The sequence below is a fragment of the Poromitra crassiceps genome (assembly GCF_964638095.1).
Source record: "Poromitra crassiceps genome assembly, chromosome: 7".
NCBI classification, from domain to species: Eukaryota; Metazoa; Chordata; class Actinopteri; order Beryciformes; family Melamphaidae; genus Poromitra; species Poromitra crassiceps.
In genome coordinates, this window is record NC_139628.1 from 12,888,459 (window position 1) to 12,901,605 (window position 13,147).

At 43.4% G+C, this 13,147-nt stretch overlaps 1 protein-coding gene across 1 annotated transcript in view; it reads right to left on the reverse strand.

Moving 5' to 3' along the window:
• Positions 1-210: 210 nt before the first annotated feature.
• LOC310780049 (phosphatidylcholine:ceramide cholinephosphotransferase 2-like) overlaps positions 211-13,147 on the reverse strand; it is a 24,523-nt gene continuing 11,586 nt past the window's right edge. Inside the window, exons 5-8 of the mRNA XM_083640587.1 lie at positions 10,846-10,941; positions 7,936-8,102; positions 5,722-5,921; positions 211-2,684 (exon numbers count right to left, since the gene is read on the reverse strand). Of these exons, the coding sequence (XP_083496713.1) occupies positions 5,748-5,921; positions 7,936-8,102; positions 10,846-10,941 (437 nt within the window). The 3' untranslated portion in view covers positions 211-2,684; positions 5,722-5,747. The remainder of the gene's footprint in view (positions 2,685-5,721; positions 5,922-7,935; positions 8,103-10,845; positions 10,942-13,147) is intronic.

Sequence of the window (13,147 nt, forward strand, 5' to 3'; positions counted from 1 at the left end):
CACCTGCCTCGGTTTTGTTTACACGCGTCTCTGGTCTGAAGCATTTTTTCCTTTAGGAGATGACAACTTTTTACGTCCAAATTTTAACAGACATTTGAAGATTGTGGAAGAGATAGACTGTCTTCCGAGACTAACAGAAGTCTGATATTCTCTCTCTTTGTTGGAATGAATCAATCAATCAATCATCACCAGCCGCTCTCGATGCAAAGTAAACCTTTTATTATCCAACCGAACATCTGACTGTGGCGTGTGTTATTCAAGTAAACTTCAATTAAATACACTTAACAAGAAAATACAGCAGGCAGTAACTGAGAACAATGTGGAGTGATAACAACTTTTAACACCAACAGACAGAGGAACAGCAGGTAACGATACCTTTCCCATAGTGGACATCATGTGGCATTTTGAAATAAAAACATTCATTTCAACAAGGCGGATATCTTTCATAACTCCCCATAACAGATGAAGAGCAGGTAACGATACCTTTCCCATAGTGGACATCATGTGGCATTTTGAAATAAAAACATTCATTTCAACAAGGCAGATATCTTTCATAATTCCCCATAACAGTGACATGGCTTCCACACAGTTTCAAACACATCAAAAATGACGTGGCAATAACATGAAAATGACGTGTCACATAACATCTGTATACAGATAGTGAGTTTCCCTCCCCCCATATTCTATCATTTTAACTGTGTTTAAATCTACGGCAGGTAAAAAGAGCCAGAATATCCAAAGCTGATAATGTTATTTTGATTCATATTCATCTTCTGATTGTAAATAGTAAATCCAGACAGGAGTCAACAGGGGAAAAAACCCAGTAACAACCAAGTTTAGCTCACTTTCTCAATACTATTGACTTAAAAAAACTTAAGTTAGACAATAACAACAAATAATAGAACAATCAGAAAGACCTATACAACAATATTGATTAAACTCGTACTGAAAAATGGTCACATTCATTAGACCCAGGCTAATTTAATTAGGCACTAGGTATGCAAAGTAGACAGGTAAATGTTGCTCCTAAACTTTTGGCTAGCTTACAAAAGCTTCTACATTTGTCTGTCATGCTAAACACAGCTTGTTAGCACTGTTAAGCATACCTCATTGAAACTAATGGGCGGTGCTTGTTGTAGCACAGCGTAAATACGCTAGCTTGTGGTTTAAGCGAGTAATGCTAATCATCCCCCGCTCCCCCCCACCAAGAACTGAAATGACAACAGAGAAACGTTTTGACGTAAAGAACATCTGGTGAAGAAAACAGACTAAAGACACAATTTCCTGTCGAAGGTACTTTGGTCTGAGCATGCTCAGTAAACACACCAACACAGCTTACCTGACAAAGTGGGCGGGGCTTCTTCCTCATGGCATTGCAAATCGAGAGGCAAAGAGCCATATCCGGTTTTGGCATGCGAAACAAGGGATTTCATCGGCCATTATTTGTTACATAGACATTACGAGAGGACCATAGAACATTTCACTCGGACCCAAACTTAATGTTTTATGCTCTCTCATGATTCAAAATATAGCTGAATCGATTGGTTTGACCAAGTAAAACTATTCTTTATAAGTATTTTACGAAGTGTCTATGGAAAACTGAATGGCGAATGAAATCACTTGGTTCGTATAAATCAGAAGTGGGTGTGACTTTGGTAGAAGGTCACTTCCAATCTGCTTTAGCATCCAGAGTTTCTATTTTGTTGGTGACAGACAGAAGAGAAAGTAAGGCTGTTTCTCATTGGTTGATATTGCGAGAGGAGTGAGGCTGTTTCTCATTGGTTGATATCGGGAGAGGAGTAAGGCTGTTTCTCATTGGCTGATATCGCGAGAGGAGTAAGGTAAGGCTCTTTCTCATTGGCTGATATCAGGAGAGGAGTAAGGCTGTTTCTCATTGGTTGATATTGGGAGAGGAGTAAGGCTGTTTCTCATTGGTTAATATCGGGAGAAGAAACAACAAAGGCTTTTGTACTGGTCAAAACCAGAAGCTTTCCGCAGTTTCCTATTGGGCAAAAGCAGAAAGGTGAGACAAAAAAAAAAACGTTCTTACTGCCCACTAGAGATGGGAAAATCGGATTATCTCACGATATGATACAACACAACCAGCATGTATTCTTGTATTGTCACATTTTTTGCATTGTGATATACTGAATTTCGGGATATCGCTTCGCCTCGATATCCCTAGCAATAGTCCAAGAGTTCTGCTGACACCAAAGTCTATAAAGTCACCCGCTCCTGGTCGGACATTTCTATTACACCAACGCCTGTTAAACATTGTGAAGGCTTGGTCCACCGGACTTCTCAGTTTTTTGCCGGTGACAGTAAACAACGGCCGACGTGTCACCTTCTGGATGAGTTCCTCTCTCCACTTCCTGTATCACGGTCAGTGGTGCGAGCCAATCGAGTCGACTCAAAGGATTGGTCAGGTTGTACCAGAGGTTGTACCAGCCGAGTAAGGTTAAGGGATTTCCTTTGCGTTGTCCACATGTTCTGGCCAAGCAAAAGACGCATGGTGAAGTTGAGAAGTTGCAGCCACTTCCCACTTCCCACATGGGGAAATGACAGGAACAACACGTACAGATAACACCTCGTAGCACCGGCAACATGGCAGCTCCTCTTCCTCGTTGCTTTCTTTTGGTCCATCTTTCATTCATTAACAGTTCCTTCCACTCTCCTCTTTCCCTCTGTACACATCAGGGATGGGGGGGGGGGGGGGGGGGGGGCAGAGGGAGAAGGGGGAGAAAGAGAGAGATATTTTAATGAAGAAGGCTCAGATATGAACATTTTGGCCAATACGATAACTGATATTAACACTGATATGATCTGTATAACAAGCGCAGACCTTTTAGACCACGCCTGCCGCCCAAACCCAAGCATATTCCCCTAGTCACTAACCGCACCCACCACTCGAATCCCTCTCTAGCACCTTCCTATCCCTATGGCTCCTTTTCCCTTGCACTCCCCCCCCCCCCCCCCCCCAGCTTCCAGGGATTAATGTGTGTGTGAGCAGGGCCCACTTGAAAAAGAGATGGGAATCTCAATGTGATGACCATGGATAAATAAAGGTAAAAGAAAGAAGAAAAGGAAATATAATTTAATAAATATAATTTAAACATTTAAACATTTAAATTTCTATTCCAAATTGTATTCCCCAAAATGTAAAGGTCCCATACCATGGTATATTTAACTTTGTCTGATGGGTCTTTAAAACAAGGTTATTAATTACGTTGCAAAAATAAATAAATAAAATAAAATAAAATACAACCTCTGTGGAACTTCTCTATGTGCTCTGTCTCTCCCCTCATTAACTATGTGCTGTTTTGATAAGATAAGATAAGATAAGATAAGATAAGATAAGATAAGATGATCTGTTGGTATATATCCATCTTTGGTGCAGTTGATTGTTTTCTGTAAATGTTTCCATTCTACACAGCAGCTCTGCTACAGACAACAAGGTTTGCTCTTTATTCTACACAGCAGCTCTGCTACAGACAACAAGGTTTGTCTTCATTCTACACAGCAGCTCTGCTACAGACAACAAGGTTTGTCTTCATTCTACACAGCAGCTCTGCTACAGACAACAAGGTTTGTCTTCATTCTACACAGCAGCTCTGCTACAGACAACAAGGTTTGTCTTCATTCTACACAGCAGCTCTGCTACAGACAACAAGGTTTGTCTTCATTCTACACAGCAGCTCTGCTACAGACAACAAGGTTTGTCTTCATTCTACACAGCAGCTCTGCTACAGACAACAAGGTCTGTCTTCATTCTACACAGCAGCTCTGCTACAGACAACAAGGTTTGTCTTCATTCTACACAGCAGCTCTGCTACAGACAACAAGGTTTGTCTTCATTCTACACAGCAGCTCTGCTACAGACAACAAGGTTTGTCTTCATTCTACACAGCAGCTCTGCTACAGACAACAAGGTTTGTCTTCATTCTACACAGCAGCTCTGCTACAGACAACAAGGTTTGTCTTCATTCTACACAGCAGCTCTGCTACAGACAACAAGGTTTGTCTTCATTCTACACAGCAGCTCTGCTACAGACAACAAGGTTTGTCTTCATTCTACACAGCAGCTCTGCTACAGACAACAAGGTTTGTCTTCATTCTACACAGCAGCTCTGCTACAGACAACAAGGTTTGTCTTCATTCTACACAGCAGCTCTGCTACAGACAACAAGGTTTGTCTTCATTCTACACAGCAGCTCTGCTACAGACAACAAGGTTTGTCTTCATTCTACACAGCAGCTCTGCTACAGACAACAAGGTTTGTCTTCATTCTACACAGCAGCTCTGCTACAGACAACAAGGTTTGTCTTCATTCTACACAGCAGCTCTGCTACAGACAACAAGGTTTGTCTTCATTCTACACAGCAGCTCTGCTACAGACAACAAGGTTTGTCTTCATTCTACACAGCAGCTCTGCTACAGACAACAAGGTTTGTCTTCATTCTACACAGCAGCTCTGCTACAGACAACAAGGTTGCTCTTCCACATTCAGTTGGCAGGGCGGCGCTGTAAGCAGGCAAATTAAATGAGTGTTACTTTGTGATGTCACAAAATCACTAAAGTCAAAACAGCTCATTTGGAGGCACTTTTTCCTTACATGGCTGCTGTGGCTTTATCTGAGGACCATGTGTTTAGAGCAGGGGTGCCCAAATTCTTTCCCATGAAGGGCCAAAACTCAATCTGGGTGGAGGGCCGAGGGCCAAAAATAAACGTTGTGGAATTACATTTAAATGTATTGTGTTTTATAGAAAATTAACATTCTAAATCTAAAATAACATTTCAATATAAAAATCTACTTTTTATCTGTTTGGTAATTGTAATAATTTGCAATTGGTTATATATATTAAAAAAAACATCTGCATTTGTGGGGAGCTTAAACATTTAATCAGTAAACACCCCGTTAAAAACAGTTGTATTTTCCACCTTTGTAATCAAGAGAGAAATTTGACTTAATTCACAACTTGAAAAATCCTCAAGGTACTTTGAAAATGTTCAGAGGGAGGGGAACTGGTTGGAATAGCGTGAACCTCCCACGTGCTATGTCCTACCGGTGAAGCTTCCCCTGTCAGGTGAAAAGAAGCGGCTGGCTAACTGCCCATGTCTCGGAGGAAGCATGGAGCCAGTTTCGGCTCTCCCCAGATCGGCAGAGGGTGGAGTAGCAACCAGGATAAATAAATAAATTAGCACAAAAAAAACTAAACCAAAAAAAAGTTTTTTTCCCCAAATCCGTGGCGGGCCAAAACAAACAGAGCGCCCCAAATTGGTCAGCACTGGTTTAGACTTCCATGATGTTTATATAGCACGCCCAAGTCCTTTCTTTCACTTTGTCCTTACATGGCTGGGATTCAGAAAAAAAAGTTTTACACAAAAGACCTTTTCTAGTTTTATCTTTTATCCACACTTATCAAGCTCATTTTATGATTTATTTTAATTTTTAAACAGGCAAAACAGACTTTTTTTGATTATCTATTTATTTTTTAATTTTTGGGGGTAAAAGTTTTATGAAGATCTTTCTTGAAAGAGGTCATATTTGGCATGTGTCAAGTGAAACGTGTTGAAAACCAGCAAGATTATCTGCCAGTGCAGTGAGATAATTTGACTAAAGATATCACAAACAACTAAGCTTTATATCTCTGGAAACAAGTCAAAATCCCTGGACAGCTTGTCATCATCAGATCATCATCATCATCCTATCTCCATTATTACCTTCTCCTCTCTCCCCCCTCCTCTGGTCATTCGTCCCTGCCTCCCTCCACCATCCTGTAGCGCTGTGTGCAGGAGGCGGGCAGGGCCACAGGCCAGCAGAACACCAGGGGTACGCTCGTCCCAACGTTCTTCTCCAGGAAGTTGAAGATGGGGTTCCACCAGGTCCTCGACAGGCAGTTGTTAGGAGCCCGGCGCAGCGCCTGAACAGAAAGCAACACCAAATTAAGCCCATGGCACACCAATGTCTATCGTTGTTTGGAGATGTTTGGTCAGATTGCACATGTTCAGTCCTTGTTTGTCTGCATTTAGATCGTGGCACAGAAACCAAACATTCTCCAACAAAAGCCGTTGGCAGTTGTTGGAGAATGTTTGATTGGTGTGCCACGGGCTTTAGAAGTGTGTCAGGACCAAACGGTGACCTGGTGCAGGTCTTCCGTCCTCTTGTGGTGGCTGGGCTGTGAAAAAGAGTCGACCTCAGCAGGGAAGGATTTATGACATCACTGATGACATCACAATGTATATGGCATCACTGATGATCACAATATCATAGACTGACATGTCTGTCCTAAATCATTGATTACATCACAATTGTGCGAGTGCATCACTGTTGACAGTCTATGACATCACTGATGATAGGGGCATGATATCATCAGTGGGTATGGAATCATCAGTCACCACTGTCCACCACTCGACGGTGATGACAATGACGTCATCGCCCTGGCTACCACCTGACATCAGTGGGTATGACATCACTGGTCGATTGTGTGGCATAACATCATCAGTGGGTATGACATCACTGGTCGATTGTGTGGCATAACATCATCAGTGGGTATGACATCAGCCGGTGGCATTAACATACTCAGTTGATCGATGTGTTAGTCGGCCACCATGCCACAGAATCCACCCTATTTTTTATTATGCAAGATTTTTGATATTTGCCTGAAAATCACTCCAGAATATTCATATTTTGTCACATTTCCTGTTGCAATGTTCTTTTCGCAACTTATTGACAAACAGGAAATTGCATTGAAACAGTTTCTCAATAAAGGAAGCTGTTCCCAAAACGATGTGACACGGGCCAACTGAAATGACTATGAGGTCAAGGGTCAAGCTGTGACTCCTCTCAGCTCTAACCTGCTCTGAGTCAGAGTGGAGACTCCAGTCTGCTATGATACGATACGCACATTCTGTGACTTACTTGCATTTGAAGACACCGCGCTCATGTCATGATTCAACACAACCGCTCATGGCAGAGGAACCAATGCCCACTAAGAGCCAGGTCTGCTCGAGGCTTCTCCCCCGTTACCATGTTAAAGCACCAAGAGCCAGGTCTGCTCGAGGCTTCTCCCCCGTTACCATGTTAAAGCACCAAGAGCCAGGTCTGCTCGAGGCTTCTCCCCCGTTACCATGTTAAAGCACCAAGAGCCAGGTCTGCTCGAGGCTTCTCCCCCGTTACCATGTTAAAGCACCAAGAGCCAGGTCTGCTCAAGGCTTCTCCCCTGTTACCATGTTAAAGCACCAAGAGCCAGGTCTGCTCAAGGCTTCTCCCCCGTTAAAGCACCAAGAGCCAGGTCTGCTCGAGGCTTCTCCCCTGTTAAAGCACCAAGAGCCAGGTCTGCTCGAGGCTTCTCCTCTGTTAAAGCACCAAGAGCCAGGTCTGCTCGAGGCTTCTCCTCTGTTAAAGCACCAAGAGCCAGGTCTGCTCAAGGCTTCTCCCCCGTTAAAGCACCAAGAGCCAGGTCTGCTGGAGGCTTCTCCCCCGTTACCACGTTAAAGCACCAAGAGCCAGGTCTGCTCAAGGCTTCTCCCCTGTTAAAGCACCAAGAGCCAGGTCTGCTCGAGGCTTCTCCCCTGTTAAAGCACCAAGAGCCAGGTCTGCTCAAGGCTTCTCCCCTGTTAAAGCACCAAGAGCCAGGTCTGCTCGAGGCTTCTCCCCCGTTACCACGTTAAAGCACCCAGAGCCAGGTCTGCTCTTGTTGGTAAATTGTTTCAATTGCCGCATGACCCTTAACATGACGCTGCCTGATGGTTTGTTAACACATAAAACCATCTGGGAACCATAGATTGGAGCGTGACAAGGTGGATTTGTTGTGTGATTGTGATCTCATGATCTTGCCTGTGCAGTAAAATCACCATGCGCTTTGCTCATGTGAGAGTTGTTTCAATTGTTGGGTGTAAAATAAAGAGCCTGTGTGCATGTGTGTGTCCACCTACATGTGTGTTGGCCATGGTGTGGTACCACCAGAATATCCTGGTGGTGACGAAGTAGCCAATCACCACGTCGATGCTGTAGTGCTCGTGACCAATCAGGATGCAGATAACTCCCGTGGCGCTCAGCACCCAGCAGAGCCAGTGGTACCACCACATCCACCGAGGAGAGTCTGAAACACACCCAACACACACACACACACCTTCATATAGAGCTTAGAGCCCCCCCCCCTCCGCTCAGTTTTTCATTCAGTTCTATTTCATACGCTTCTTCCCAACTGCCATCCGCCTCTTCAACGAGGCCCGAAAGCCCCCACAAATGTGACACTTCCTGGTGCTAGCTTTTTTTTACAGTAGTACACCATATCTTATTTGAACTATCCATGAAATGAAGACATTTTCACGTCATTAAATACGTTAATCTTGTTAAATAAAACTCAAGTTGTTTTAGTACCTGGAAACAAGCCGAATAAAGGCTCACTCTTGTATTTGCATACAGAGTTTCGATTGGCTATTCGGCTTTTGTTTACATCGGAGTAGCCACGAGATCCTTTGTTTCCTCCCACTGCCAGGGACTGTCGTCTCTCTGACACGGTCTGACTGCTTTAGCTAGAGCAGCTAGCTTCCTGATTAACCCAGGACAACATTGGGCTGAAAGGCGTCTGTGCAGATTCACTTTTTTAAACTTTCTTTGCGAGTACTGCCGGGCCACTTTCCTGACACAACATGGAGGAGAATTCACAAGGAATGCCTCATTGCCACCCGACAACTGTAGTGTTTCCCGTGAGCTGATCTTTGTGTTGGGGTGAATTTCATATCTAACATGTGTGTGTGTGTGTGTGTGTGTGTGTGTGTGTGTGTGTGTGTGCGTGTCTGTCCGTCCGTCCGTCTGTCTTCCAGTCACATGCCGATCAATCGGTGCATCCCTACATTTAACCGACTATGGGGATCTCTAATGGGGATGCCTGCATGCCCATATGCAGTCGTAGAGCCAGCCCTACATAAAGATATAAGGCCAAAGAGTCTATGTTCACTATAGATGATTGGAAGTAATCCAACAGGTACTGGAGCACACAGATCAAGTGTATAATGAAGTTTTTTATTTAACTAACGTTTCGACACTACTGTGTCTTCATCAGAGTGAACTCTGATGAAGAACTCTGATGAAGACACAGTAGTGTCGAAACGTTAGTTAAATAAAAAACTTCATTATACACTTGATCTGTGTGCTCCAGTACCTGTTGGATTACTTCCAATCATCTATATTGTAAGTTTGCCTTCTCTGAGAAGCACCAGACCAGCCTGCTGGGCTGTAGAGGTTGAGGCGCGCTTAACACGTTCACTGCCATTGACGAGTCAACTCGTCAAGCAGAAACCAACGGTTGACTGCCAATGACGAGTCAACTCGTCGAAAAAAAAAAAAAAAAAACGGTGGGACGTTGATCTAACCCTTTTACATCTCTTATATAAATATTGGAGCCACCGAACGTGTACAACCCATTCCACCGACCCACTAAGTGGCGACAGTGCTCTCCAGACTAGAGGAAGCCAAGCAAAAAGCAGTGTGAGGAAGCCATTCTCGTGAAAATGGATTGGCGAAAACGCTTTCGCGCTTGGGAGCTGGCGGTGGGGGATTGCAAATTTGCATAATAGATTATGGGTGCAACACACTTTGAAACACCTTTGAAACACCAGCAGAAAGGAATCGCAAGCAGCTTCATTCCAGCTGAGCTCACAACCGAAAACGAACGAGCCTCATTCTCATACTGTAGGCGAAAACGCTTTCGCGCTGGTGCACACGGGCGCACAACGGTGGGGGGTTCCAAAAATAGACTGGGTGCAAAACACACTTTGAAACACGCAGCATAAAGCCTAGAATCGCACAAAGCTTCATCAAAGCTCTCAACCGAAAACCCAAGAAACGAGCAGCCCCATCCAGACTCGCCGACGAGGGGGCCGCCAGGGAGGGAGGCTGCTCAAACTCGCAGCAGCAGCAGCAGCAGCAGAAGAAACTCGCTTGTGACAAACGCTGCTGAAAGCCACCAGAGACACGCCCACGGAGGGAGGAGTTTGAAGGAGAGGGGGTTCAGAACTATATTGTTTAGATGTCTGATGTCTCACTGATGCCAAAAATAAATGGTTAAAGTGACTGTTCTGCCTGTTTGATTGAATTTCACAAAACTGCGATTATCTCAGCTTTCAGTCTCAGACGCTGAAACCATGCTGTACTCAACGGCTAATATCTACATAACTACTAACTCTACAAACTAACTCTTTTAGACAGAGAAAGCACACATTCTATTAGTTCTTTTGAGATATTTTGTGTTCACAAAATCTTAGCAGAAAAGAATCCTCGGCTCTTGAAAGATGAGCCAGAATCCTCAAAAAAACCCTCTGGCAGAAGCTACCTACAGTAAAAAAAAAACGGCTGGCAGTGAATGTGTTAACTACATCCTACATGAAGTCTATGTTCACTGTTAGTGTTTAGGGTTTAGTGCAGTGATACTCAACTTGCGGCGCGCTGTGTGGCCCGCGATGGAATTTTAATATATATATATATTGCAATATGGAATATCTTTCAATAATCTATGATTTAGCTGCTAAATTGTCAAATACCGCCGTCTGCTTGCTACCCAGGCACTTATGTATGTACTTAACCTAACTAACTTAAACCTACAATCGGTTATAAAAATGTATATTGTTTGTTTATTAACTGGCCCCTGGCCTTCTATCATTTCACGAAAGTGGCCCCCGGGCAAAGCAAGTTGAGTATCCCTGGTTTACTGGTTAATACACTACAGGGCCATGCTGTATCAATTTATGACACTAGGTGGAGCACTAGTACTGTCTGTTCAAAAGAAATGAAACGGGTTCAATACCAGTATGATAAGAGCAGTAAACCCTGTGTTTACTCACACTCTTTGATGAAGAGGTAGGACAGAGTCAACATGACCGTGTGACCGCTGTACAGGAAGTCACCACACATCAGGTGAGAACCAGTGATAGAGAGACCTAGAGAAGAGAGAGAGGGGGGGAGGGAGAGAGAGAGACAGGGAGAGATATTAATCCAAACGACAAACTTACTAATATAATAGTAAGTTTAGTTATAATTGTCAGTAAAACAACTAGTAAAAAAAAAAAAAAATCTTATTCTCTAAAAAAAAACATGTTCATCTTGAAGCTGTCTCACTAAAACCACTTTTAGTCTCTATGGGGAAAAACAATAGCAACTAAATTACAATTCAGAATATTACAATTACAATTACAATACTATAAATCTTTATTATTCCTGGGGGGGTTCTGTTGCAGCATCCAGAGCATAACCAACATGAGACCGACATTCTGCAGGGATCCGTTAGGCTTTTGGCCGGTATAACGTGCAGTGAGCCGGTAGATTGAAACGTCAACGGCCATAGTGGCCGGTTGGAAATATGCCTAATTAATTAATTAATGAATTAATTAACAGCATATTAAATAGCCTCATCTTGTGTGACCTAAATGCAATCATTAATCAGTCCCTCCAGGAAATTGCGATTTTGCGATCGCAATAATTAATGCAAATTCAACCAAACTCCGCGATATTTGCGGGGGCTTGCAATTTTTCAAAATTCCCGCGATTTCGCCGCAAAAAGTTAGTAAAATGCCGCATCTTTACCTGGGTTTGAGATATGTGTGCGCTGTCATCTTGCCTGGTTGCCGTGGGAACGAGGGACAACAATAGGAAGTGACGAGAGTATGGGACGTAACGTAACACGTCATCGCATTGAGATGAGGAGGGCAAACCCCTCACATTTGCCAACAAAAATAACTGCAAAACAATTACCAAATGTTTTGCATGAAAGTGGAGGCAAACTAATTTGCACTCCGTGCAACACTGTCGTGGAGGAACACAAACGGAAATTGTCACTGGACAGCCACTTTGCTAGCGCGAAGCATTTGAGACCCACACACACACACACACACACACACACACACACACACACACACACACACACACACACACACACACACACACACACACACACACACACACAGGGGGCATATTTAGCTTAGGGTCTAGTTGTTTGAATATTTAACAAGGAACAAGGAACAAGGAAGGGATGAGGAGGACAGGGAAGGCATGAAGAGGAAATAAGGATAAGAGGAAATATATAAAGCACTAAGCAAAAAGTATGAGAAAAGGCAAAGTGATAATAGCATTATTGAGGATGAGGAAGAAAGAAGAGAAACGATGAAGGGAGGAAAAGAAAACATTTAATTAAAAATTAAAAAATTAAATCACATTTTTTTCCTCAACTCCGCAATTTTTGCCAGTTCCCGCAATTTTACCGCAAAAAACACGTAAAATGTTGCAAATTGCATCGCAAATTTTGAGAAAAGCAGCCGCAAAATCAAGCATTTATGATCGCAATAATCACAAAAAAACTCTGCGAAATCCTGGAGGGACTGATTAATAGCATATTAAATAGGCTATCCTAATATTGCGTGACCTATAAGACTGTTGCCAGGCCCACTGCAGAGTCAAGCTGATTAGGCTACTGTACCGCTTCACAAACGAGCAGAGATGCAGATAATTCATTAGAATTGCAACAAGGGCCAAGTAATCTGCACAGCTTAGTGGCAACTAAAGTGCATGTCTCTCCTGTATAGGCTACCAAACTAAAGTGCATGGCTCTCCTGTATAGGCTACCAAACGTGACTCTGGAATGAAATGCCAACAACCCCGAGTGATTGAGGGCAAATCAATCAATGAATCACTCGCTCGCGCTTGTTGCCGACGCTCGTATGATGAGGAGATGAATCAAAATGCTTACCACAAATTAAGCCAAATGGGAGCCGAGAACGAGTGCAGGAGAGCTGACGCAGGTGCCAGGTGTGGAGTGGGAGAGATTAAGGTCCGTATAGCCTATTGCTGGAGATTCAAGTTGTGTGCTGTCTGCACCGACACTGTCGCACTTATTACTTTTAGCTGCGTTGTTTTTTCATCAAGGCAATGTCCAGAAGATATGGGTTCACGAGTGTCTGCAAATGCAGATAGATAGCATACACACGCAATACAACACAACACCTGTGGTGTCGTTATAGACAAAACAGCATGAGAAAACTTACTGTGGCTTATAATGACTGCATGAGGCTGCTGCTAAAAGTTCAGAGGAGCTCTAGTGCAAGCATTATGTTTGTCAGTATCGGGGTACCGACCTGCTCTGCCGTTCTCAGA